Source organism: Perognathus longimembris, unplaced genomic scaffold (assembly GCF_023159225.1).
Source record: "Perognathus longimembris pacificus isolate PPM17 unplaced genomic scaffold, ASM2315922v1 HiC_scaffold_5825, whole genome shotgun sequence".
NCBI lineage: Eukaryota > Metazoa > Chordata > Mammalia > Rodentia > Heteromyidae > Perognathus > Perognathus longimembris.
This window is the reverse complement of record NW_025961295.1, coordinates 160,488-188,408: the sequence shown is the minus strand read 5'-3', so window position 1 is coordinate 188,408 and position 27,921 is coordinate 160,488. Positions and strand designations below refer to the sequence as shown.

General features: G+C 41.8%; 1 protein-coding gene across 1 annotated transcript; it reads right to left on the bottom strand.

Moving 5' to 3' along the window:
- Positions 1 to 22,389: 22,389 nt before the first annotated feature.
- On the bottom strand, positions 22,390 to 25,782 carry LOC125345526 (dermatan-sulfate epimerase-like). Its single transcript, XM_048337658.1, is given in 3 exon segments — positions 22,390 to 25,460; positions 25,463 to 25,549; positions 25,551 to 25,782. Coding segments are annotated over 3 exon segments (2,883 nt in total). The 5' UTR covers positions 25,722 to 25,782; the 3' UTR covers positions 22,390 to 22,835.
- Positions 25,783 to 27,921: the final 2,139 nt, after the last annotated feature.

The following is a 27,921-nucleotide window of genomic DNA, read 5'->3' as shown; positions in this document are numbered from 1 at the left end:
ACATGGGCAGGCCTGGGGCTGGCGGAGGCTTGCAGGGAGCTGAACTTTCATGTCTTCTCTTGATTTTTTTGCTCATACTCTGAAATGAAGGCAACTCTTCCATGAAAATACAGCCAGGGGTCATTATAGTTTTTGATTAGTGCCGGAATGGCTGCCATTTTAATCTCTGTTAATGGTTGAGAGGAGGCTCTATTGGACTTTGCCATGGCTCATGCTTGTTTACAATCTTATGTAGCAGCATCTTAATTTGGATTGAAAGACAGCCTTGGGAATTTTTACTCAGTGCTTTTCAGAGTGTTCTGGAATGACACGTTACCTGATGCTACCTGAGGTAGGGTACTTGGGCAGTCACGGCTTCTTGGAGTCCTGATCTACCCATGAGAGCGCCAGAAGTGCCAGACTGTGATTCCACCACAGTCCTGTGTGACTATGGAGCTGTGCACATGACTGCAGAGAGCCTTCTTGGTATACAGTAGGCACATTTGCGGAGGAGCTGATCCAGCTAACCAGTCTATCTGGAGCACAAATTACAAGCCTGCTAATTAGAGTGATGTTCAGCTTCCTGCAAAGCGCTAGGCACCTGTGGACTTTGCCAGAGTCTGGACTTCTGAATGGTTTGACAAGAGGAAAGGAAAGGAATAGGCCAAAGAGTCCATCTCAGGGCAATTGCTTACAATCAGAACCGGACGTAGCCCAAGGACCTGCTTCTTCCTTTGCCAGAAAAATGCTCATTCTTCCCCTTTCATGACTGCACCCTTGTTCCAGTATTGACTATTTTCATTTTTCTTTTGTTTCCTGGCCTAGTACTCTGTACAAACCCAGGGCTCCATAGTCTGAGATATGCCCTCCCCAGTTGGCACAGTTTTCTAACCTCTATGACCTAGCTGCTCTGTTAATTCTCCTTCCTCTTTCCATGCAGTTCTGGGACTATTCTCCAGTGTTCAATAATCCCTTGCTGTCTAGTGTTCTCCCTCTTTCTCTCTTTTTACTAATTGTAAAGAGATATTTACTAATGTTAATATTTATTGAACATATGTCATCATCATGTGCCAGGCCCATTTAAAGCATTTTAATAACAGTAGCTGATATTTATTAAGCACCCACTGTATGCCAAGTACTGTCTTTGGTACAGGGAATGTGAAGTAGTTGACACAGTGACTGCTTCTCTCCAATCATGTTTATCTAAGGGACCGGTGGAATCCATCAGTAGACAAACCCCAGGCGGTGTCAAGAAGGGACATGTGGAAGGCTTGTGGAAAGAGGGGCTGCCTGTCTGCTATGTGACTCCTCAGGCCTCCCTATCATTCACTCACAGTTCCACTTTTGTCCAGAGCCCAGCTCAAGTCCTGCACCTGCACTATGACCCTTCTCTCCTTTTTTTTACATTCTTTTGAGATATTGGTGATAGCCAGCCATTCCTGTCCATTGCCTTTGTGGAAGGGAAATGCATATGTTGTAGGGCACTTCACCATTGCATTCTAGGACCTACAGTTGGAGCATTTGACACTGACTCCTCACAAGAGCTTAACTCTTTCCACTTAAAGAGGAGGAAACAGACTTTATGAAGGTTACATCTGGTAAGTGACTGAGCCAGGATTTGAACTCAGGTCCTGTAGAATCCACAAGCTTCTCTTTGCCACTAGCCCAATCCTCTCCAGTATGGTCAGGACCCTGCTTTGATCTTTCAATCCTGCTTCTTGTTCCCCATAGGGACATGGGTCATACTTCACAAAGCTTCTGGTTTTCTCCTTTGACTACTCTTGCAGGTGTTGTGTAGGTGAACATAGCTATGCCTATGCACACAAGGTAAGCATTTTTTTTTTACATTCCCTCTCCTTAAGTACTCTTGCTGAATGCCCCAGGTTGGACCAGACCTGAGCACATGAAGCCTCTACTCTTCAGTAGAGGGGTGTCTTGGTGTAGAGGCCAATCCTCACATCGGAGCACAGCCCTGGCCACCCTCTGAGCACCCATGGCTCCTCTAGTCTTTCCTACCATCTTGCCGGCCTCATGAGTTCCCTTAGTGCATGCAGTCCTAGCTGCTGAGAAAACCTACACATCTAAAAATAGACCCAACTTTTTATAAGTGATGGTCTTGAGAGACATGAAACTTATTTCACTAGATCTTTCCAGGGCTCGGAACACATTAGATAGAGCTCCTTTTTCTAAATTGCCTTCCGGCTACCCGAGAAAGTCAATTTTCTTTTTTAATAGCTGCATGTCATTTCTGGACTCACAATGGCCTGAACCCAGTCCAGTTGCCCATCAGAGTCATCAATAGGGACTCCATTTAAAATTCATCTCTTTTCCTAGTCTGTCTATCCTTGGGGGATTAAAGCTAGCGAGTCACTAAGGTGCGCACAGGAAATTGTGGAGGAAGAATTCTGAAATGTTCAGAATGTCACAGTTGATCCTGGGAGCCCAGTGGGCTAGCATGCTCCCCTTTGAACTTAATCTGCTACCCCTCAGCTCTCTGCATCTTAGCAGAAAGAAGGGAATTTCATGAGAATAAAAAAGGAAGTATTTGGAGACAGAGAAAGAAATGAGTACCGTGCCCTCCCTAATGATTGAGTGGGAACATTTCATTTTAGAAATGGAAGGAGGCTGGTCTACTACAGTTGGGAAGATGGATGATAGAAGCGAGAGGGGGAAGGTGTAAAGGAAGGCCATTTCTTCCCAAATATCGTCCTTCTGGTGAGGGAGAGAGTCTACAGACAGGGAAGGTGAGTTGCTAAGGGCATGGTCTAAGCTAGAACAAGAACTTGGTCTTTATTTTTCTCTCATCAGCTTTGCTCAAACATTCAGTTGACAGTGGTACGTGGAGAACTGTCACTGAGTTTTCTTCTGCTTTGTATATCTAGCATGGAGTTCTAGCTCTGCCACATAAGGATTAGGTGAATGTTAATTCACCTATTAAATTCACCCATTAAATTCACTCATTAAATATGGGTGCCAGGAGAGGTTGGGAAGCCGGCTTGTTAATGACTGTCATTCCCATAGTGACCACCAGGTGGTGCACTCTTAGAGCAGGAGCAAATGTCTTCAGAGATGGAGAATGGCGGGACCCAGGGTAGCAGAAAATTCAGAAGCGTGGTTGCTGCTGACTTTCTTTATTTAGGTCAGGTTCACAAGAGACCCAAAGGAATCCTTCTGGGTGGTTTTCATTCTTAATTAAAGTGTTAGGCTTGAAAGTTCTAGCCCAGGCCAGTGGTGTTTAAAGGGGTTCCTATGTGTCTTTTCTGCTCACGTTCTGTCTTCCACTAGAATGTACCTCTTATAGTTTCTCCATTTCCTCTGTAGTTCCTCTCAGTAGTGCCATGTATAGATTGGTCCATTACCTTGTGTGGATCCCAGTATTGGGTCCCTCTGTGTAGATTTGTGCTCTAAAGAAAACATTTCAGTGGGCTTAGGAAACTTCTCCACAGCAACACAGATAGCTGAGTGGCAGGGAGAGAGAGGGGGGAAGTTATACAGGCAGATAGGAAGGCAGGCAGGCAGGAAGGCAGGCAGGTAGGCAGAGACAGAGAGGAAGAAGAAAGAGGAGGAGGAAGGGAGGGGAGAGGGAGAAGAAAAGACAGCACTCATACCCAGGCCTACCACATCCACAGGTCATGCTGTTTTGATTTATGCAGTATATAGTTGAATGTGTCTGTGTTGATGAGATCCAGGGACAGTAGTAAAGCAAAATCCAGGTAACCAAAGCCACATCATATAGAGGGAGTACAACCATGTCTGGGATGTTCACAGCCATTTGCAAAGGTATACTCAGCCCAAGGCTTCTTGGTGTCCATAACCCTAATTTAAAGGTAGTAGAGATTCTGATTGCTCCAACCTGAGGATGGAGATGCTGGATGAAACTGTGTGATGGTGTTTGTGTGTGTGTGGGGGGGGGTGATGGTGTGTGTGTGTGCACATGTGCTTATGTGTGTGTTTTAAAGAAAGTGAGTTAAACCTACATAGGCCTGGGATACTGTCATTCTTGCCAAGACTGGACTTTGGAAACAGAGCAGATGAACTTTATCCTGAACCTCAGAAACCTCTTTCCACACAGGCCTAATCGGCATCCCAGTCTCTTCTTCAAAATGTCTTCTATCCTGTGTCTTTGTGTTTCAGGTTTCAGTTATTTGATAGGTCACAATGAATTGTACGGGGTTAATAAAATAAATAGATCGACACACTGATTTAATAAATAGCATTTCTTTGGGGAGAAAATGACTTAGCTTAGTTAACATCTGCAGAAGATCTTGATGTTGAGGTATCAGGAATGATTAGCAGCTGGGAGGTTGAAGGAGGCAGCAGTTTGGATTGTGATGGGAGCTATCGCTCAAAGTAAGTTGGAGGGAAGGGGATCAAGGGAACTTACGGTTAAAAAAAACAATACCTTGTAATGATGATACAGATCAAGATGCCCTGTACACATAAACTGATTTGTTATATGGTAAAATAAATAACCTAAAATTAAGGTAAGTAAGGGAAGAAGTGGGTTGGGAGGGGTTGAATGAGGCTATTGAAAAGGGTGACATGGATTAAAATGCCCTGTATTCATAAACTGCTTTGGTGAATGGTAATGACACTGTACAACTACTTACAGAGAGTAAGAATATATCTTTAGGGGCTGGGGATGTGGCTTAGCGGTAGAGTACCTGCCTAACATGCATGAAGTGTTGGGTTCAATTCCTCAGTATTACATAAACAGAAAAAGCTGGAAGTGGTGCTGTAACTCAAGTGGTAAGAGTGCTAGGCTTGAGCAAAAGAAGTTCAGGCACAGTTCCCAGGTCCTAAGTTCAAGCCCCAGGCCTGGGAAAAATAAGAATACACTTTTTTTTTTTCAAATTTTTATTAACAAACTGATGTACAGAGAGGATACAGTTTCATACGTTAGGCATTGGATACATTTCTTATACTGTTTGTTACCTTGTCCCTCATGTCCCTCCCCCTCCCCCCCTTTCCCTCCCCCCCCCCCCGGAGGTGTTCAGTTCACTTACACCAAATAGTTTTGCAAGTATTGCTTTTGTAGTTGTTTCTCTTTTTTTACCCTGTGTCTCTCAAATTTGGTATTCCCTTTGAATTTCCTGCTTCCAATACCAGTAAACACGGTTTCCAATATACTCAGATAAGATAAGATTACAGAGATAGTGTAGGTACAACCACAGGAAGGTGATACAAGAACATCATCAATAATAGAAACTACACATATACATAGGACGTTGAAAGTAGTTAAAACTGTGATATAACAATTGTTTCCATAACATGGAGTTCATTTCACTTAGCATCATCTTATGTGTTCATAAGGGTATAGCTATTGGGCCTTGTGATGCTCTGCTATGACTTGCCTAAACCTGTACTAATTATTCACAATAAGGGAGGCCATAGAGTCCATGTTTCTTTGGGTCTGGCTCACTTCACTTAGTATAACTTTTTCCAAGTCCTTCCATTTCCTTACAAATGGAACAATGTCATTCTTTCTGATAGAGGCATAAAATTCCATTGTGTATATGTACCACATTTTCCTGATCCATTTGTCTATGGAGGGGCATCTGGGATGGTTCCAGATTCTCGCTATCACAAATTGTGCTGCGATGAACATTGTTGTGTTGGTGGCATTACTGTGATTTTGTTTGTGGTCTTTTGGATAGATACCCAAAAGTGGGGCTGCTGGGTCATAGGGGAGTTCTATATTTAGCCTTCTGAGGAATCTCCATACTGCTTGACAGAGTGGCTGAACCAGTTTACATTCCCAACAACAATGAAGTATGGTTCCCTTTTGGCCACATCCCCTCCAACAATTGTTACTATTAGTTTTCTTGATATATGACATTCTTGCTGGGGTGAGATGGAATCTCAATGTTGTTTTGATTTGCATTTCCTTTGGCCAGTGTTGTAGAGCATTTTTTCATACGTCTATTGGCCATTCTCATTTCCTCATCAGAGAAGTTTCTTTGTAAGTCTTTAGCCCACTTGATGAGGGGGCTATTGGTTCTTTGCGGTTTTGTTTTGGAAGAAGGTAATTTTTTTAGTTCTGCATATATTTTAGAGATGAGGCCTTTGTCTGTTGAATGTCCGGTAAAGATCTTCTCCCAGTCTGTGGGCTTTCTGTTTATCTTGCGAGATATGTCCTTTGCCATGCAGAAGCTCTGCAGTTTGATGCAGTCCCATTAATATCCCGACACCATTCTATAATGAAATAGAGGAAGCAATCCAGAAATTCATATGGAACAATAAAAGACCTAGAATAGCAAAAATACCCCTAAGCAGAAAGAACAGTGCTGGAGGAATTACAATACCCAACTTCAAGCTGTATTATAAAGTTATAGTAATAAAAACAGCTTGGTATTGGCACCGGAACAGGCCTGAAGACCAATGGAACAGAATTGAAGACCCAGAATTGAACCCACAGAACTACGCCTACTTAATCTTTGATAAAGGAGCTAAAATAATAGTATGGAAGAAAGATAGCCTCTTTAACAAGTGGTGCTGGCAAAACTGGCTCAACACATGCAACAAACTAAAACTAGATCCTTATATATCACCCTGCACCAAAATCAATTCCAAATGGATTAAAGACCTTGAAATCAAAACAGGCACCCTGAAAACACTAAAGGAAGGAGTAGGAGAAACACTTGGGCTCCTTGGCAAAGGACAGAACTTCCTTAACAAAGACCCTGAAAGGCTACAAATCAAAGAAAGGTTGGACAAAAGAATACACTTTTTATAACACCTTATATATACATTCATTTCAGGCCTTACTTGATACTTTTTCGTAGAGCCACATCTTATCCTCCTGTTTTTATGTTCAAAAATCTTATTGGAGTCCATCAGAAATGCTCAGTGATAAAACACATGATAAATGTGGCGAGAGACTTAGGTGCTAGAAGTTGGGCATTAGTAATCCTCAGAGTAGATATTGTTATTCTTTGCTCCCTTCTCTCTTTTAAATAATGAAATGGAGGTAGAGGTGACCAAAAACTAGCTCATGACAAAAACCAGAATTCGAAGCCAGGACTGTGTGGTTATAAAGCTATCCTCAACCACTGTGTTATGCTATGAGAATTAAGTAGCAAACCATAAAGTAAAAGCTCTCGCTATCCATAATGTAGCAAAGGAATTCCCTTAGTCATTTGACAGTGAGTGTATCGGTGCTGTGGTGAGTCCTAGGTTAGGGTGAATAAAATGGTGGACCCCGTCACATAGGATTTGAACTCAGAGAAGAGCAGGGAAGGCTTAGTGGCTTGGGAGGCTTGGTTACAAGTTGACATCGAAGCTTGTTTTAGATCTGTTCATTTAGTCTACAACTTGCCTTAATGAAAGTTGGTTTTAAAACTGACCAGATTTGTATCCTTTCTTTAGAAAGACTGCCATTCAGGGATAGTTATGATGTAAGGAGGCCAAGTCTGAGTAACTTCTCACAGCCATCTTGGTACCTCTTGCTGAGTACCCAGTACTGAAAGGGAGAGAGGCCATACATTAAATGTAGATGCCTAGCTCAAGGTGAGCTAGGAAAACTGCTTCAGAGAAATGCAAATGTTATAGCCTTATAGAGAATGCTATGAGTCTGCATTGATTACTTCCCTAAATGGCTTGAATCACCACCCTCAGAGTAGTCTCTTAAGATTCCCCTATGTGGAAAGGCTCAGGCGTATTTCCTAGATGGAAGGTTGAGGCCTGTCTTCCCTAGATGGAAAAGTTCTGCTGGTACCTGAGCTTATACCTGAGTATGTCCATGGAAGGTCTGCTTTTGTTGGGCTTGCGTGCCTCCACCCCAAGCATATGGTTTGTGTCTTTAAAAGCTTTGTGTAAGCTCTGTTCCGGGCTGCAGATCTTTGAGACAGGAGTCCATCTGTAGACCACCAAAGCTCTAATAAAGGCTCCCAATTCGACCTCTCAAAATGTGTCTTCTCTTTTTTCTCACCGTACAGCAGTGGCTCTCTAGTACTTGTGTCTTAAATGGTAACCAATTAACGACAGCTTTCCTTACTTGATAACCTATTTGACACCATACACGTGTGTCTTAGAAATCTGCCAATCATAGAGCCGCATACTTTTCAAAATTCTCTATATATCTGTTTCACAATTCCCTCTCATCTGTTCTATTTGGAGCTACTCTTCATACACTGTAGGTCTCTTTCACCATTGTGAGCAATAAACTCATCTCTTTGCTTCTGTTTCAGCTAGTAAATGGAGTTTTCATAGCCCTACAGGTGAGATCTTGTTGGACTGCGGAGAAGAAGTGTGGATAAGAGGTTGGAGCAGGATGGGTAGTGATGATGGTGGGTGCTGTAAACATGAAGCTCAAGAGGGCCTCTTGATGCAGCCGTGTGTGTTGAGAGACTTGAGGGACTTGAGAAGAGTCCAAAAAGCCCCATATCTAGACAGAGAGCTTCTAGAAGGAAGGGCTTTGGGGTAGGAGAGGATGTTTCAATGTCTGGGGAAGAGGCAAATGAGGCAGGTGGGGAACTAGGAAGAGTTTGACTGCAAGATTAGGCCCTAAGCTGTTGTGAAAGCCAAGTCAGATCCTGGAGAAGTCTACTCCTGAATATGTTACCTAGTTATCTTTCTCAGTCATGATTTACTACCTTTTCTATCGATGGAGAGAGATGCCTGTCAGAGAAGAGAAACTTATCTGGCAGCCCGTGACTCAGGCCTGTAATCCTAGATATTCAGGAAGTTGAGATCTGAGGATCATGGTTGAAAGCTAGCTGGGCAGGAAAGTCTGTAAGACTCTTATTTCTGATTAACCACTAAAAAGCTAGAAGTGAATAGAAGTGGAGCTGTGGCTCGAATAGTAGAGTGCTAGCATTGACAAAAAGAAACAAACAAAAAAAAAAAACAGTTCCAGAACAGTGCTTGGCCCCTGAGTTCAAGCCTTTGGACTGACAGCAAACAAACATAATTGAAGCCTACAACAATTTATTTGTTGTCAATACCTTGTGTCTTAGTGAAATCATCTGTCTTCAGCTGGAATTGTTGTTGGCACATGATGCCCCCGGGTACCTGTTATTTCAGTTTGGGGATTATGGCTGCACTGAATGAGGGTGGTGGTGTTGGGGCTGCTTGGTCTTGCTAGCATTGACATGGGGTTTGCTCTGTGAGGTGACAAGGCCAGCTCCACAGTTTCTTGTGTTACGTAAGAGGCTCTTTTATTTCCTGACCCCTTTGCTCCTCCAAATGTGTTCCCCCATAGCTGGCTGGAAGTGAATCTCTTTTCTTATGGCTCCCAACGATGGGACATATTTCCTTAACCATACCTCACGCTGCCTTGGATGAGCAGTGAATGCATCTTGCTTGTTCACACTTGAATTACACCTGGTTTACTGACACTCTCCCTGTTTGGGTTGCTAGCTGCAGAATTTATGAGTTACATCAAGTAGCAGAAAGTTTAAAGATAAAGCAAGGGGCTTACAAGGAGCATGCTGCCACATAATAAAGGCTTGTGCACTACACACACAGAGACACACACACACACAGTGTTAATAGCACACTGAGTTAGGAAAAATGAAAAGCTGTAAAAAATTAGTTTGTCACTGTCACCACCTCCATTCACTTTCAGGCTGAGACTATGGCCAGAGCTCGGGCCAGAGAAAAATGATCCAGATTGGGAAAGAGAAAGTCAGATGGTCATTGCTGTATCTAATAAATGAATTCAGCAGAGCTGCTGGACACAAGATCAATGGACAGCATGGCAGCGTGACTATGATCCAATCATGAGTTACCTGGACAAGGAGTCTCATTTGTAATAGCTAGTGAAACAATGAAATACAAATGGATAAATGTAACATTCACTACAAACTGGGAAAGAATCCTAGAACACATACACACACAGATACACACACACTACACAGAGTAATTTTAAGCAAAAAGAACAATACAGGATGCATCATATTACCTGACTTCATAATATACTACAATGCTATGATCACCAGAAAAACACGGTAATATTGAAAATGTTGCTGGGAAAGTTAGATATTTACCTGCTGAAGGATGGAGCTAAGCAGTAAGTAAAAGAGAGAATGGACAAATAGTACTGAATCAAACTAGGAAGTTTCTGCCCAGTGAATGACATAGTTGATAAGCTAAAATAGACAGCCAAGAGACTCAGAGAAGACCTGTGTCAGCTACATGTCAGAGGGTTCAAGAAACTAAACTCTCAAAGAAACAATAACCCAAATAATAAATGGGCAAATGAGCTAAATAGAGACTTCTCAGAAGAAGTAAAAACTGCCAATAGACACATGAAAATGCTTTTATTGCTGGCCATAAAGGATATGCACATCAAAACAGCACTGAGATTCCATCTCATCTCAGTTCAAATGTGTACATGATCAAGAATACAAACAACAATAGAGGCTGTCATGGATGCGGGGCCGGGGGGGAGGGCGGAATCCCTAATAACACACTGATGGTGGGAATGTAAACTACCTCAACCATCCCAGGAAGCAAAGTTTATTTAGATAAACCCAATAAAGTAAACCTAGAACTACCCTGTGATCCAGCAATCTCACTGGAACATATATCCAAAAGATTACAAACCATCATATGCTAAAGCCTCTTGTATAACCATGCTTATTGCTGCACTATTCACTACAGCTAAGGGATGGAAACAGCACTTATGCCCCTTAATGTACAAATAGATCAAGAAAATGTGATATATATGTATATGTATACATATATATATGCGATGGAATATTATTCATTCATTAGAAGGAATGAAATTACATATTTCTAAAAGAAATGGAAGGCCCTGGAAAAAATCATATTAAGTGGAATGAGTTAGATCCAGAGAGACAAAGGATGCGTGTTTTCTCTCATATGTGGAAGCTGGACCTAATTTATACATATGCAAGTAAACACATACAGAGTTGTATGCAAGGGTACACGGACATATTAACTGTATTTGCAAAGAATAATTCAAATGGTGTAATTTCTTAGAAAAACAAACTCACAATACAACAACGTGAATACCAGGAAAAGTATTTGAAAGGTGGGGAGAGGTTCAGGAATGGGGAAGACTAATCAAGAAAAGAGGGTAGGGAGAATGCAGTCATAACATTCAACATGTATCCTATGAAACTGGGAAAATTGAGAGTAGGGGTTAGGTTGGGCAAGATGGGGGAGAATGATGAAAGAAAGGGGTGACGTGGGTCCAGATACACTGCACTTACAAGTAGATTTAAATAGATTTGTTGAATGGTGACTCCTGTGCACTACTACTTAAAGATAATAAAAAGATAACTGAATAGTGGATGCAGATTCTTCTCTTCCCATATACAACAACCAACTTAAAATGAACGAATGACTTAAATATAAGAACTGAAACTCTGCAACTGCAAAAAGAAAACATGTAAAATACTTCAGGACATGGAAATAGGCAAAGATTATTTTTCTTTAGAAAAATAAGAATCCAGAAGCTCAGACTGTGGCTCATACCTATAACCCCAGCAACTTGGGAGGGAGAAGAAGATCTGAAGAAGACCATGAGCAAGGAGATCATGGGTTGAAGCCAGCATAGGCAAAAAGATATTGAGTCACTATCTTAACAAGCAAGTCAGACATGGAGATGCATTCCTGTAATCCAAGCTCACGGGAGCATTGGTAGGAGTATGCTAGAGGATCTCAGGGTCCAAGGCTGGTCCCAAAACGGAAGAAACTCTCTGAAAAATAATATAAAGCACAAAGGACTGGAGGCATGGCACCCCTGACTCGCAAGTGCAGCGCCCTGAGTTCAAACCTTGACACCACAAAAACGTCTATAAATTCTTTTAAATTCTTTTACTTCTGAGTTGGGAAGGTTCTGGCTAATAGTTTTTCCAATACATTTTCTGCTGATTTTTTTCCGACCCATCTATATCTATCTATCTATCTATCTATCTATCTATCTATCTATCTATCTATCTATACACACACACACACGCACACACACACAGTGAATGTTGATTTGCTTGATGGTATTTTGTTCCTCTGACTATATAAAACTTAGCAACTTGTGTTTAAGTTCATAGACTTGTTTTGCTTTTTGTGAAGTCAGCTATTGCACCCCTTCAATAAGTTTCTAATTCAGTTATTAAATTCTTTTAGCTCCAGAGTCAAGTCTGTTCTTTTTTTTTTTTTTTTTTTCTGCCAGTCCTGGGCCTTGGACTCAGGGCCTGAGCACTGTCCCTGGCTTCTTTTTGCTCAAGGCTAGCACTATGCCACTTGAGCCACAGCACCACTTCAGGCCATTTTCTGTATATTTGGTGCTGGGGAATCGAACCCAGGGCCTCATGTATATGAGGCAGGCACTCTTGCCACTAGGCCATATCCCCAGCCCCTGTTCTTTTATTTTTGTTTGCTAATATTCTTGTTCTGTTCAGTTTTCATTTCTTCCTGATTTTATTTGTATACCTATGGCTTATTGTGTTTCTCTTCTCTTTTTTCTTTCTTTTTCTTGTTGTGACATCATGTGGCTTGTACTCGGGTCCTGGGTGCTGTCCCTGAGTTTTTTTGCTCAATGCTAGTGCTCTACCAGTTTGGTCCAAAGAACCACTTCTGGTTTTCTGGTAGTTAATTGGAAATAAGAGTTTTGGAAATTTTTGTTCCTTTGATGAGGCCATATTTCCTTGTTTCTTTATAGACCTTGCTGCTGATGTACAATTTGTCTGTTTGCTATAATTTTGGCATTTGTAAGAACACTCAGTTCTCACAATCTTTATACACTGGCTAACAAACCATCTAGTCAGATCAGGACCCTCCCCTTGTGACCCATCTAACCCTAATTATCCCTCCTCCCACCCCTCTACCCCACAACCCAACTCTCCAATTCCATTGCACCTAAGTTTGAGAATTTATTACCTTCATACATGGCAAGACCTTTGCCCACCAGTCTGGAGAGCAATTTGGAGGGGCTTTTCTGGATCCGTGTTTTCTCTCTGCTTGTAAATCTTCATTTCCCAGAGATTTGCCGTATTTTTTTTTAAGAGTTTGTCATCTCCGGCTCCATCTGCTGTTGCTTTGGTTTTTGCCAGTCCTGGGCCTTGGACTAGCTTCTTTTTGCTCAAGGCTAGCACTCTGCCACTTGAGCCACAGCACCACTTCTGGCCTTTTCTGTATGTGTGGTGCTGGGGAATTGAACCCAGGGCTTCGTCTATATGAGGCAAGCACTCTTGCCACTAGGCCATATCCCCAGCCCCTTGCTGTTGCTTTGCAGTACTGCAGATTCTCTGGTAGGGCAACAAGCAACCCCTGGGCATCCAAACTTTGGATGGGGCAGGAGAGAAGTCAGTCCTGCAGGTATCACCCTGAAAACCTGGAATGTTTGGCCCATGCCTGTTTCCTTGCCAAGGGAGAAGCCATGAGTAAGACATTTTCTCCCAAGTCCATTCAGCCGTACTGAGTGTGGGTAAGGGTAACATGGAAAAACTGCTGCAATGAGTTTTCTTACCTGATATAGTTCTACTGTTATTGACTTCCACTCATCTAGGGGAGCTGTCTAGGGTCTCATCAAAACTTTCTGGATAGTCAGAAGCTCTGTGAGAATGAGTTGAGTTCTTCCTGTCCCACCATCTTGTTTATGTCACCACCCAGGCAGACAAGATTTGATACCTATCAGGGTAGGGCAATGGAAAGGCTGCCTGGGGATAAGATTCCATGTCTTCTTCTGTGACTATCAGTAGAGCTATTGATACATTGTTTTTTATAAAGGATAAGGGTGCTAAAATAGAGATTACAAAAGTATATTTGAAACTATAACATCTAAAACAATGCATTTGCTTACCCTCTTCATGCTCTCAGAACTTGAATGGTAAAACGATTTCCTTTAATATTTTCGTAATTATGAGCCCAATAAATGTTTATAGTAGAATGGATATGTAAATCAGCTGTAATCTGTTCAGAATGTTTAATGACTGTGAGCATTTTGGAGTATTTTTTGTTATATTTTGTATGCATCTGTGTAATATATTCCTAGTTATGTTGAATACATTACATAAATATTGTCTGTACACAGATTACATTTACATTTGTATCATGTTTCCTCCATGATCACCAGGTTTTATATAATGAATTTTTTTTCCATGTTAAGCCTTCAGTGATTTTTCAGTACTACACATTTTCCTAACATATGGCTTGGCCATATTCTATTTAATCAACTAACCACATCTCATATTTCTATATAAAAGGTCATGACAAATATGGGGATGTGAACACCTTTGTAAAAATATTGTACATGTGATTTCTTTCCAATAGATTCCTGGAAATGGAATTACTAGGTCAAAGAAGGCTTGGACATGAATCCTTTTAGAATTTTTCTCTTCCCTTTGGCCAATCACTTTTGGATAATGTGTGACAGTATCTGTTATATTGCTCTTGTTACATAGGGGTATATTATCTTTTTTTCATTAGTTTGATAGGTAATGATGATGCTGCATTTTATTTATATTTACTCTATTATTACCAAGGTGTACAACTATTTCATTTGTAGTCATTGTTCTGCATCTGTGCTTTGTTTATTCTTATTCCCCTTGCTCTTCTTCATATTGGGAGACTACAAATTTTGCTTTCTAATTAGCTTTTAACTACTCCTATATTGAGGCCATTCATACATTCTTAGTTTTGTGGTACTAAATTTTCCCTGATTTATGATATATAGTTTTAATTTGATCTTCTGTTCTGGCATACTGAATCTTTTGTTTTAAAGGGTTTGTAAAATTTCTTAGCAATTTCCTTTTTTATTGGCCCAGTAGTTAAGTTCCATCAAATATTAGGTAAATCTGGATTTTCACATATGTCTATGTAAGGTCTCTCTGTTTTAGTCTCCCCTGCCATCTTTGGGATTTCCTCCGGTGAAGTCTGCATCTTTTAGCTCTCTTAGCTATATAAGGCTTAATTCGTGTTGATTGTACCCATAAGGTGAGATGTTTAGTTGTGGGGATAGAGAAGCATTTCACAACTTTGTGTTTATATATCAGTCCGGTATTGAGTCTGAGTTCCTGAGCTGTGGCCTTCACAGAGCAGGCTTTCTATGTACCCTTAGATGAGAGAGGAAGGTGACAGGAGATGGGAAGAGGAGACACAACCTTCCAGAGCATTGAGGCTTTGGTAAAGTCTATTTGTTACTGAAATCCTCTGGGCATGTTTCACAGTGGGTACTGAATGACCGTGTCCTAACATTCAGGATGAAGCCTGAGCTGCCACTGAGAGTGGGGAGTTGGGAGGACTTAGGGGGCTCAGATGAGGTCATGGAGGGAGGACCCTGATTTGAAGTGGAGGTAAGACTCATTGAAGTGTGAAAGTCTCCCAAAGACTGTTGCTCCAAGAATATCTCATGCCTGGCATATTGTTTGTTTGACTCTGCCATGTTGTTCGACTCCAAGGGCTTCCTATTCTTGTGGAAACTCTGTTGCATTCTTTCTCCCTTCTCTACCCTTGCCATGGATCCTCCGTTTGTCCTCTGAGTTCTTGTCTTGTGTTGGTAATGTTGGCTACATGAATCATCTTCCCCTTCCCGCTGCCCTGGTCATAGTTTATCTCTGGTTGCTTTTCAGTGTCTGCATGTTCCAGACATGGCAAGACATTTATTGCCCTCTGTTGAAGTCATAATTGTCTGCTGTACTGAGTAATCATGAGATTCCATTATCAACGTGTGATAAAACTGTACCTGGTAGCCCCTTTATTTATCTGACCTTATGGCCCTCTTGCTTTGTTAGATGAAAAGCACCCCAAGACTTAATGCTCATACAAGCGCTCTAGCTCTGTTTTCTTTCTACACAAAAATGCCAGTGATCTGAGAGGCAGTTCTTCCCATGAGATGGTAATATCATGGACCCCATGAGTTGTTCCAGCTCCAGGTAGTACTCTACTCTGGCAAATATGGTATCTAGAAACCCTTCTTAGCTGTTTTGAGTTGATAAAACTAAAGAAATCCATGATTAAGTGATTCAAAAGTTGTGATGAGTACTGACTGGGCAGCAGCCCTGCATTAGGCTATATGTGTATTACTTTGCTTAATTAGCACAGCAAACCTGGGAGGTATTAGCCTAACATTACACGGGAACTCACTGAACATCACACAGCTTGTCAGTGGAGCTGGTCATGTGCCCAGTTCTAGCCACTACCACTTATGAATTGCATCATTAAGACATACTTTGCCCAGTTACTTAGCTAGCCAAGGGCTCGCTGAGAGAATGGGGCAAGGAGAGGTGAGTGATGACTGACTGGATGGAATAAGATTCACTTGTCATGGGACAGTGAGTGTGGAGTTAGTGATTCGAGATGATGCTGACAGATGTGGCATTAGACACGATGAGTAGGCTTTCCAGATGCCATGTGTGACCTTGGCCTTTGTTTCCATCCCGGTCTGGACTTGCAAACTTTTAAGCTGAGCATTGCCTTGTGTGCATAATACCCATCCTGAGGCCAGGTGTCACATAGCACCTGGATCAAGATCCCAGTTTCTACCCAACCAGGATTCCCAGGCATCATCAACCAAGCCAGAGAGAAAGTGGATGCAGGGATTTCCTGTGTAGTCATACTTCTGCACAGGTGGCTACATGTGTCCTAAGTTAAATGGCAGCTACATTCATCATCATTCATCTGGAAATGCTTTCATTTGAACACCATTTCCAAATGATGCTTTAACCTTGATTTTCCACCAAGCCTCAGAAGCATACATTTTATTTCCTAGCATTTTTTGTAGGATTACCTAAATTGGTTAGGCCCTTAACTCAGTTCTCCGAGTACCAAAACCCTTTGAAGTCCTTTGTGTGACAAAGCTGGGAGAGTCTGTGCTACCTTCTGCTCACTTCCTTTTTAGTGGAGAGTACCTATTTTTCCTTCTCATTGTCCTGGATACCCTACAGCTTTGTCTTCCTTTGCAATTCATCAGAAAGAGACAAATCATATCTCGGGAGGAAAACGGGACTTTTGAGGGCTGATTTTCCTTTTGAATCAAAGTAGAGATTTATGGTCCCCCCTGCTTTCCTTCAGGTGTTTAGAAGCTTCAAGGCAATCAGTGCTCTTATCAGTGGGAAGTAGTGGGCTAGCCTTCTCTCAGTATTGATTGCTTTCTTTTACAGGGATTCTTTTCCTATAATGCATTTTTCCCCCTTAAGCAGAGGCTCTTCAGATTTTTAAATACATCTCACAAATAACAGACTATGCCATAATTGCTCTTATTCTACTTGTTAGCTTTTTTTAATTGGATGAACAACACATGCCAATTGCAGTAATTAAAAATAGTGGCTAGCTAAAGTTATAATTTAAAAACATCTGCTATCATCCTACTACCCAGAGATAAGTTCTAACCTTATCCATCTTATAAGTTCTATGCAACTATTATACTTCATGCTGTTTACTCATCACATACTGAGAGACTAATTACTTTTATGATGATGGTGATTTATAAATAATTGCCCACAATTGGGGCATGGAGATTTGAAATTGCAGCCATCATAGGAAAATCAGGCTTTTCTTCTTTCATTTGGAGAGAGAAGTAAAAGATGTATCAATGAAGAATTTGCTTCTAAGTGTATATTTATGTAGGGCCTACTTTCAAGATATGGAAAGTTTCTTTAACTCCTGATTTCATGACTTATTCCTAAAAGTAAACACAATTGTCCCTCCCACTTTCCCTCCTCCAAAATAATCCTAGCTTTGGCAAAAATTTCTTAGTTAAGTAGGGCACTGGTGGCTCTTGCCTGTAATGCTAGCTACTTAAGAGTCTGATATCTGAGGATTGCAGTTTGAAGCACGCCCAGTGGGAAAGTCTGTGAGACTCTTATCTCCAATTAACCACCAAAAAGCTGGAAGTGGAGCTGTAACTCAAGTGGCAGAGTACTAGCATTGAGTGAAAAGAAAGCTAAAGGACACTACCTAGGCCCTGACTTTTTTTTTTTTTTTTGGCCAGTCTTGGGCCTTGGACTCAGGGCCTGAGCACTGTCCCTGGCTTCTTCCCGCTCAAGGCTAGCACTCTGCCACTTGAGCCACAGCGCCGCTTCTGGCCATTTTCTGTATATGTGGTGCTGGGGAATCGAACCTAGGGCCTCGTGTATCCGAGGCAGGCACTCTTGCCACTAGGCTATATACCCAGCCCTAGGCCCTGACTTTAAGCCCCAGTATTGGCAGAACAAACAAAAACAATCCCAACAAAACAAACCTCCAAATCCCAATGGAAACAAAGTGGAAGCAGGAAAGGTCAAGCTGTAGGATTTTAATTTGGAAACTGCCATGCTTTGGAGCACAGAAGAACTGAACATGGCCTTGGCTCTAGCTACCATGGACAATGGGTTCAAAATGAAGGAGGGGTTTCAAAGCATAGGTTGGATAATTGGGAAAACTCAGAAGAATAGTTTGATACTTACCTTCATGCTCACTTTATTCTTGTCATGTAAACAGAGCTAATGTTCTACAAATGCATTGAGATCCTTCTAGTAGAAAGCAAAAGAGTGGGTGAGTCAGAAGCAAACAAATGGGTTTGGACATGTCATCTCCCACAGTGCCACTCAATGTGGCTGGCTGTGGAATTTGCCCTATGATCCCTTTGGTGGGCAAGATTAAATATAGTTGAAGCTTTGCATTTGACATTCTATTGCAGATTTTGCATATTTGATGATGGAATCCTATTGGTGACATTGTGACATCTTCTGGTGACTCATCCTACATTTCAGACAAGAAAGGATTAATGCTTTGTCTGTTAGGATAGTCTCTACATTTATTTTTGAAGATTTACTGTATTAAAAAGGCAAGTTTAGAAAGAAGAAAATGTGACAAATGAAACAAACACAGTAACACTAAAAAGCAAACAGAAAAACTAGTAGATTTGCCACAAAAGGATCACTAGATTACTTTAATGCTACAGGGACACTTTATTTGTCAATAAATAAAAACAAAGGCAATTAAAAGTTCTTGGAACCCCCCCCCAATTGCAAAGGAAATCCCACATCAACATAAGTAAAATAAAATGTACCTGAATGCTGAGTAATGATAGGTAATAAAAATGAATCCACTGGAACTTACGCTTGGAACTAGAAAGGTGACCAAAGAACATATCTCCTTTTGCTGAGCAAATGTCACTATCTAGATCTTCACTGAATAAAAATATTTACCTAATAATAAATTGGAAATATCTTATTTTCATGTTCATAATTTATAAAATATGGAGGACATAGAATATTTACTGAACAAAATGAAAAGGCACTTAAACTTTAGCTTGCAAGATAAGGCAGAGATCATTAAATATGAGAGAAAGAGCTCAAAAGTGGAGTCTATATTTTCTGTTATATCATGATGGATAGTTGAGTAGTACCCTTTAATATTGATAATTGGAGAAATAGAAATTTGAAAATATAATCATAGAATTAGCTATCAAATAAAGATAATATGCCCAAAGGAGACAGTGCATTTTACAATCTTTTTTTGATAACGAGGCATTAATATAAATTGTTCAAGTTCATATGAGGATAAGGTATGCTTGCACTGTCACTTTATGTCCTTGTTATATTTCTTTTAAAATAATCTATATGCATGTTCTGAAATTTAAAAAAACCCACAGTGGGGGCATATGATCTGTAAGAAACTATAATAAGCAATCACACTATGAAAATTTTGCTAACTTTCCCTGTTAGAAGACACAGTCTCAAATACAGAAAAGAAGGCAAAAAATCTACCTTCATATACTTTTCAGAAAAAGTACCTGAGCGAGCCAGGTGAAGTGGCTCAAGCCAATATTCCTTCTACTTGGCAGGTGGATAGTGAGGCCAGCCTGGGCATAAAAGTTTGAGATTCCATTGCAACCAATGACTGGATACACTGGTGAATGCCTGTCATCGCAGTGGAAAAGGAAAGCACAAAGAGAAGGACCACAGTCCATGCTGGTCTTGGACTAAAGCGTGGCCTTATCTTGAGTAAAAATTTTTTAAAAAAGAGTCTGGGGGCATCGTTCAAGAGGTAGAGCCAACTGCCTTATAAGCTCAAGGCTTTGAGTTCAAACCCTACTATAGCCAGAAGAAAAAAAATGCTACTAAGTTGGACAATAAAAAGAAAGGCAGAAATTCTAGGCAATTGCAAGCAGAAAGAAAATAGGGCTGGTAAAATTATCATGAGGCAACTTTAAGACAAAACCTACTGGGTAGGAGGAGCTCATAATGGTAAAAAGTGAAACTTCACAGGAAATTACCAGTGGGTTATCAAAAGAAAGCTGAAAGTTGGAAAAACATAGTAGGAAATAAAATAAAGACTGAAGTAAGAAAATGTCAGTATCTATAAAATTATAATAGCAATTAAATGGCCTAAATTAATGTACCAAAATTAAACATGCTTTCAACCAGGCTGCATTTATGAAGGAAATCTGAAAAAGAAAACTAGGCTCCTGGGTGAGGTAAGTAGGAAGTACACATAGTTCATTGTAATCACAAATTTCAGGCATTTCCTAGTAGAAGGAAGGGCAAGTTTTACTGGTGACATTTTCTCATGGTAAAATCCCATAAAATTGAAAACTTTGAGATAAAGGTATTACCAAGAGGTGCTGTCACAATTGTTAGCATGCAAACTATAAACTCTCTTCTTATCACTCAATCACAGAAAGATTGTTGATTTTTCTTTACTCAATGACACCAAATGGCCTGACCAAAATAAACCCCATTCCCCTGACCTTCCATCTTCTCCATGCAACCCTTCCTGCCTCTGTAGAGGAGAAAAGGTGGGTGGGATGCCTTCCTTCCTCTAAGGGAGGCTAAGGCAAGGGTGCAAAGGCTGGGTAGGGTGGGAGGCAGGGGCTGGCAAAGATGTGCTCTGAGTTTTGGGACCTTTTCCAGCACTGGGGATTTGGAAGAGAAATCTACATTTAAGCCAGAACATGTTTTCTCTTTGAATCTCTTAAGAAATACCTTTTGAAATATAAATAGATATGTATTTATTTACTATCTTTAGTAGCTGTATAAAGGAGTTACCATTCAACATGTCACTTTATGCATTTTGATCACTATTAATCCTTTATCATTCTCCGCCATCCCTATACCCCCTTCAGTTTCCCTGGTTTCATATGCATTAAATATGATGACTGAATGCAATGGTGAATTGACTGTAATCTATGTGCAATAGATTCCTTAGTAAACTTGATACCCTAAAACTTGTTTGTCTTAATTATTTTTATCTTTAATTGTAGCCAAAATCCTGACAAAACAACATAAAAGTAGGACTTATTGCTGGGTGCTGGTGGCTCATGCCTGTAATCCCAGGTACTCAGGACGCTGAGATCTGAGGATCAAGGTTCAAAGCCACCACAAGCAGAGAAGTCTGTGAGACTCTTCACTAAACTACAATAAAAAAAAAAAGAAGCCAGAAATGAAGCTGTGATTCAAGTGGCCAACCACTAGCCTTGGGCAAAATAAGCTCAGGGAGAGAACCCATGCCCTGAGTTCAAGCACCAGGAATTGCACACAAAATAAAAGGGGCTTATTGTGCTGATGATTTTGGAGATTTCTGTCTGTAATAGTGGATGATGGTGTGCTGGAACTGGACAGCTCACATCATGGCATCCGGGAGGCAGAGAAAAGTTTAGGGAGCTGGGGACACAGTATTATCTTCAAAAGCATATCCCTTACTGAGCTACTTCCTCTAGCTAGGCTCCTCTTCTCAAAGTTTCCACAGAGCTCCAAATATCACCACCAGATGGGGACTAAGGACTCAACACTGAGCTGTGGGGATAGATTGTAGTCAGTGAAGTGAGTGTTAGGGGAGTTGTCCTATGCCTCCTTCCTGCTCTCACTTTCTACAACTTACCCGATGAAGAAATCTGTGAAGCCTATAGAGACAGAGTAGCTTCATGAGCGGCTTCTGCCTCATCTCTTCCTACTTCTTGTGAGGAGAAGATGGTTCTGCATGGCGCTCAGTTCTCTAGATGGGGGCAACAAAGCTTCTGCTAACCTATGGGCTGAAGACAGGGCCCTGAGTGGTGGGTGAAGGGTTACCCGTTCAGCTCTCCTAAGATTGCAAAGAACTCAATTCCCCAATGTGGGAAACTTCTTAGTCGATTTTTTTTAATTATGATCTGTTTATTTAGCAAAATAAACTTGAAAATTTTCTATTTTAAAATGTAAGAATTATAAACAAATTTTAGGTTTTCCATATTCTTTGGTACTGAAATTAGGATAGCAAATACTTTATTTTGAAACAGTCATTGGATCTACAAAGTTTCCCACAGGAAGAAAATATAATATTAAGTTGTCTGCAATTGTCTTATTTACTAAAATGTCACTGAATATATAACAGCAACCAATTACATGCTTTCAGAGACCAACTTCATCAAGGAAATATTCATTTTGTAATTGTTCCCTATTGGAAATATGTTTTGAGTTTTAATGATCTTCTATCATCATTTTCATCATGTTATCTGAATAGTCATCCTGTTCTTGTAAAAAATCCTGGCATTTCTATTTTAAAAGTCTGGACATCTTGGAATTGTGCGTTTCATCTTTCTCCTCTAAAGAGTATGAAGAAAAAGACTAACAAGTTTAAATTAATGATAATAAATTTAGTCCTATGTAACTTTATCTTAAGAAAAAAAATGACTTCAAACACAGATTTTTTTCCCTTTCTTCTATGAGTATATTATACTGACTGCTAACTTAGTAAAGCCAAATAGTTCCAGATACACTGAGGAGCACCCAAGCTATTCTTATACTTTCGATACATTATTCACTTACTCCAATTCTGATTTCTCCACATCACTCCTTTCTTGAATAATAATGCTTTCCCTTTGTTTTTTAAAGTGAGTGGGGGACAGGGGAAACCAGTAACATATTGAGGCAAATGAATTATAATTTTTTGCATATGGTAATTAAATGATCGAGCCATGGATAGCTTTAGTGCTAGCACTGAGACTGGGAACAGGAAGAGTACAACCACAATAGAATACAGTTATCAATGAGAAGGACCGCATAGAGACATCTTTGGCCATGGAGGCTCTGGGCCCTCTGGAAATAAGTCAGTTGCATTGCTAACATGACAAAGAAAATTGCAATGTTCAGAACCAAAAACACTCTGGTGTATGACGCAGAGAGGGACGGCACTCAGCTGTGCGAAGCTGTCACCATCTGTGCCTGTCCCACACGGCCGTTCAGCTGACCTCCACTTTTGTGTTTTTCATACATTACATCTGCAAAATCTAAAAGGTCTTTCATTTCTTCATATTCATCTATGGGCACTTCTTTCTGGGCCCAAATCTGAGCTTTCTGGTGAATTTTTTTTTCATTGACTTCAATTTGTGCAAAAATATCAGGAACAGCATCCACAAATTTATAGTGTTTGCCTGCCCTTTGGCTTTTCTTTAGTCTGCTTTGTTGTTGCTGCTGCTGTTGCTGCTGCTGCTGTGATATGGCGAAGATCCTGTCGATGGCCTCCTCAGTCTGCCTCTTATGGGAGAACCTCAGGAGGCGCTCAGCAGTCTTCCTAAAGCTAGCTGTGTTCCAAACTCGAGACAGGATCTGCTTCTTCAGTAATTGGAACACTGGCTTAAAATGCTGCAAGTTCCTTTCCACGATAGCAGCATAGCCCTTCACCTCGGGGAGAGGGGTGCTCGTGATGGCTGAATTCTGGTCAAACAGAATCTTCTGACGATCTGCAATGACCTGTATAAAGGCAGACTGTCCTGTGGTCTCACCTGTCCACAGGTAAACCACATAGGCATGTTCACTGGAAGTTATGAACACATCGAGTCGCCGAGTGTCCCCGTGGATATTAAAGCTCTGCACATCTACAGATGGCCCTATGAAGAGATAAGCTGCCCGCGTGATGGGACTTCGGAGGTGCATGGTGACGTTCACATAGTTGGTCCCATTGTAGGGATATCCTCGAGGGTATGTCACTGAGGCTTTCTCACTGTAGCCAGTATCGTCCATCCAGTACATTTTATAGAGGCCATCACGCTGTCTGATGAAAGCCCCATGGACCCCATCCATGAGTGTCTCCTCAAAAGGCACATCCACATTATGGAAGAAACTCGCTGCTGTCTCCATGGGGCTCTCCTCTCCCAAGTGGATTTGGTCCATGAGGAGGAGAAGTTATGGATGCAGGAGGATCAGATTTCTCTGAATGTTCTTCAAGTTCAGCTGAGGGTTATAGGCTCCCGCACCTTCTCCTCGGATGAAAACCACCCCATCTTTGTCCATGGCTGCTACCACTCTCCCCTGACTGCTAGCTGCCTGGTCATGTTTGTATTTTGACCATTTTGATGAACAGTTTTCTGTGACCTGACCCTCCCAGGGAGAAAAGCAGCTCTTGGACACAGCAGGGAAAAACATCACAACATTGTTTAAGAAGGTGTAGTTTGGCCCGTAGAAAGCCTCGGTAATAAAAGGCATGCCATTGGGCGCAAAAGCAAACGAGTTTTGGTCTGGATGTTCATGTCCTGCATTAAAATTTAGCCATCCTTTGATCCAATCTTTATATTTGTTGTTGTGAACAATGTCATATATTGCACGTCCCCCAAGTTTTCCCAACGTGAAAGAAAGGAAGGATCTATTGATTTCTGCAGGCAGTGCACTTCCATAAGTCACAACACCCCAGTCTTCAAAGTAATGCAACACAGGGGTGCCAAAATCTGGAGGAGGAACCGATTTTAAGCTGGCATCGTACCAGAGGAACTCTATGTGCAGAGTGCACCAGCGCTGTCCTTTGGAAGGTGTTCCTGGTCCTTCCACCACTCGGTTCCTCCTGATCTGGTCAGCCAGCCAGTTTCCACTGCCATTACGCAGGACAAATTTATCCAGGAACACCAACTGGCTTTCTGGACCATAAAACCAGTTGTAATTTGAGTCTGCAATAGCCACTGTTCTTTGAAATCCTGGCAAGATGGTTCTATACATAAAGGCAAAGTGTTGCTTAACCCATGGATGGCCGAAGTGGTTGATGTCAAAGTGTCTCTGAACAAGAAACATGTACTGGAAGAGCGATCTGGTGGTATAACTGCCATAGGCAACTCCTTCATAGAGGGGGCCATCCGTCACCTCTCGGAGCAGGACCAGCGATTTCTCCATGATGGTCAGAACTTGTTTGGTCCACAAGTAGGCCTCTTGAAGGTACCCTTGATTCATGAGAATGAGGCTTCCTTTGAGTAAAGCCATGCAGTTGGTGGGCTGGTGATTGTGTAGGTACTGAAAGCCCCATCCTCTCCGGTATGAAGTTTCATACATACAGCCTGAGGCATTGGCAATCACTTCAAGAAACTTCTCCTGTTGTGTCTTGCTCAGATAGTTGTACAAGAAGTCATAAGCAGTGGCAAGACCCACCAGGGAGTGAGCAAGTGGGACTTCATCCCAAGGCGCATCTTTCACCAACCAACTAGGCTGCGCTGCCATCCTCTCCATGCAGTCCTTGGCCATGTCGCGGGCTTCGATGTTGTCGGGAAACAGTACACAGAACATTACCAAGGCCCCCAGGTTGTTCCCATAGATTTCATTCCGGTGGGCACTGTAGTCCTTGGGATCCCAGGGAGGGGGAGGTACTCCAAAGGGCTGGACAGCATGGTGTGCACAGCCTCGGTGAGTCGGGCTGCGATGTGCTCATGCGAGCTCGAGGCCCTGAGCCTGCAGCTCCTCCACCGCAGCCCTGGAGAAGTACAGCATAGGGTGGCTTTCATAGTTGGCGTTTGTGAAGGGAATCATGACTTCTGGATTCTCATCTGAGACATAGGCTGACGCGAAGCAAAGAAAATGTATGAAAAACACACCGGGAGCTCCCCTTGTGTGAGTCCTCATCGTAGCATCAGATCTCCAAACCTCCCAGGCAGCCAAACCATCTTCAAAAGATCCGCTCCCCACCGCGGCTCCGTCCTCCCAGTGGCGGTGGCGCCTCAGCCCGGCTCCTGCCCCTTCCCTTCCCTGTCACCTCAGGGCGCCCAGGCGCCCCCCGGGCCCCTTGGACCCGAGTCCTTAGCTCTCCAGCCGCGCCATGGGTGCTGTGAGGTCGCTCGCGGGAGGGCGGGAGCCTTACTCGATTTTGAAAACTGTCATTACTTAGTAGTGATTTTTTTGAATCCAAACATGAAGAGCTTTAAAAAATAAGAATGGAAATTTGTGAAGTTGTTGGAAGAGTGCAGTGGTTACTATTTCAGACCTTCCCATGTCCAGTAAGAACTGAAGAACTTCTGTCCCCTGCCTCCCTCCCTTCTTCTCTCCCTCCCTCCCTCCCTCCCTTCCTTTTTTTTTTTTTTTTTTTCATGGTAGGCTGCAGGTCAGGGGGTCCTGCCCAGAGTGGTTGAGGCCTCTGCTATGTCAGAGTGGCCCAAGTTGCTTGTGAATAATGCACTCTTCTGGTCCAAGCTACAGCTACTAAATGAGCCTACATGTTATTTGTCAGCATTTCCAAGGGGGTCTTAGGTCCCCTAAAATGTGAGCACCCACCGCTAATGGACAGGATGATTCTGAAAGCAGGCCTATTTTCTGTTATCACTTTATGTCACCCAAAGTAGAAGTCTCAGAACATATTTTTGGTAAAGCTGGAACACTGCCTTCACATTATTAAGAACTTGGTTGTGTAAGGAGAAAGACTCTTCAAAATTCTCTTAAAATTGGGCTGGGGATATAGCCTAGTGGCAAGAGTGCCTGCCTCAGATACACGAGGCCCTAGGTTCGATTCCCCAGCACCACATATACAGAAAACAGCCAGAAGTGGCGCTGTGGCTCAAGTGGCAGAGTGCTAGCCTTGAGCAGGAAGAAGCCAGGGACAGTGCTCAGGCCCTGAGTCCAAGGCCCAGGACTGGCCAAAAAAAAAAAAAAAAAAAAAAAAATTCTCTTAAAAATTGATCTTAAAAAGATCTCCTGACTCCAATGCTAAACAAATCTGTTCCCTATCTAGCGGCTGCCTGTCGAATTTGCTGACCGGAGGCTTATGTATTCAAATGCTTCCTGAAAGTCAAAACATATTTGCAGAAATTTCTAATGGAAAAGAACGAAACCTGTCACTTGGTTTCCAACGGAGGAAATGGAAATGAGAAAAAAATGGTTCAGACAAATTTCACATCACAAGATCAGAGACATGAAGAAGAGAATAAAATTTTCGATATTTCCTATCAACTATCTTTTAGATGGGGAGGTGTCTACACTAAATAACTCTGCCAAATCCCAACCTCCAATCTTTATCACTGATCATACCATTCTGCATGACAAATCCTACTACATCAAGACTCAGTTAATATCTTACAGAAATATAAAGAATGTAACTCTCAAAGACAAAAACCCTGCCCTGAGCATTGTTGAATTAGAAATTAGATCCTTTTGGGTATGACTTGGGAATTGTTCTCCTTTCATGATCTTTCACCCTCAATTAGCTGCAATAGAGGTGGTGGTGGTTAAAACCTGAAAGAGCCACCGGGCCCTGAGATGACACTTGTCTACCTTGTCTGTACCCTTCAGCAATTCTTGTTTCTAAACAGAGATAGAATTGGGAAGATGGAAGGATTCTAGCAAACTTAAGCATTTGACTTTAACTAGAATCCCTTAACCTCCCTTGACCTTCCTTCTTAATGCTATTGGAGGCTGTTATCCTGACTACTCTTATTTTCTTCCCGAGCCCCCATCTTTGCAACTCGAGTGCACCCTATTAGAGCAGTCCCAATTCTTGGTTTGTGATAGATCTCCACCTGTCCATTCACAGCCTGCTTTTGTTGTACTTAGGGCTCAGTGAAGACCTATGAACACATCACCCCCTCTAGAATCAGGACATTCCTGATTTTATTGTATTGTTTTCACATCTGCCTCTGTGCCTCTCCTTGTCTATTCCTTTGCTGTCTCTTTCTCCTCTCTGCAAAGGAAATCCTGAAGAATTTGTCCTTCTCCTGCATCCTCCCTCTCTAACCATGTGCTCAAATGATTGGTGTGCCATTTTGCCTGTTCTTGAACTTTATGGAAGGTAACACTCTTGACTTGTGTAACAGTCCCCTTTCTCCTAGGGAGGTGG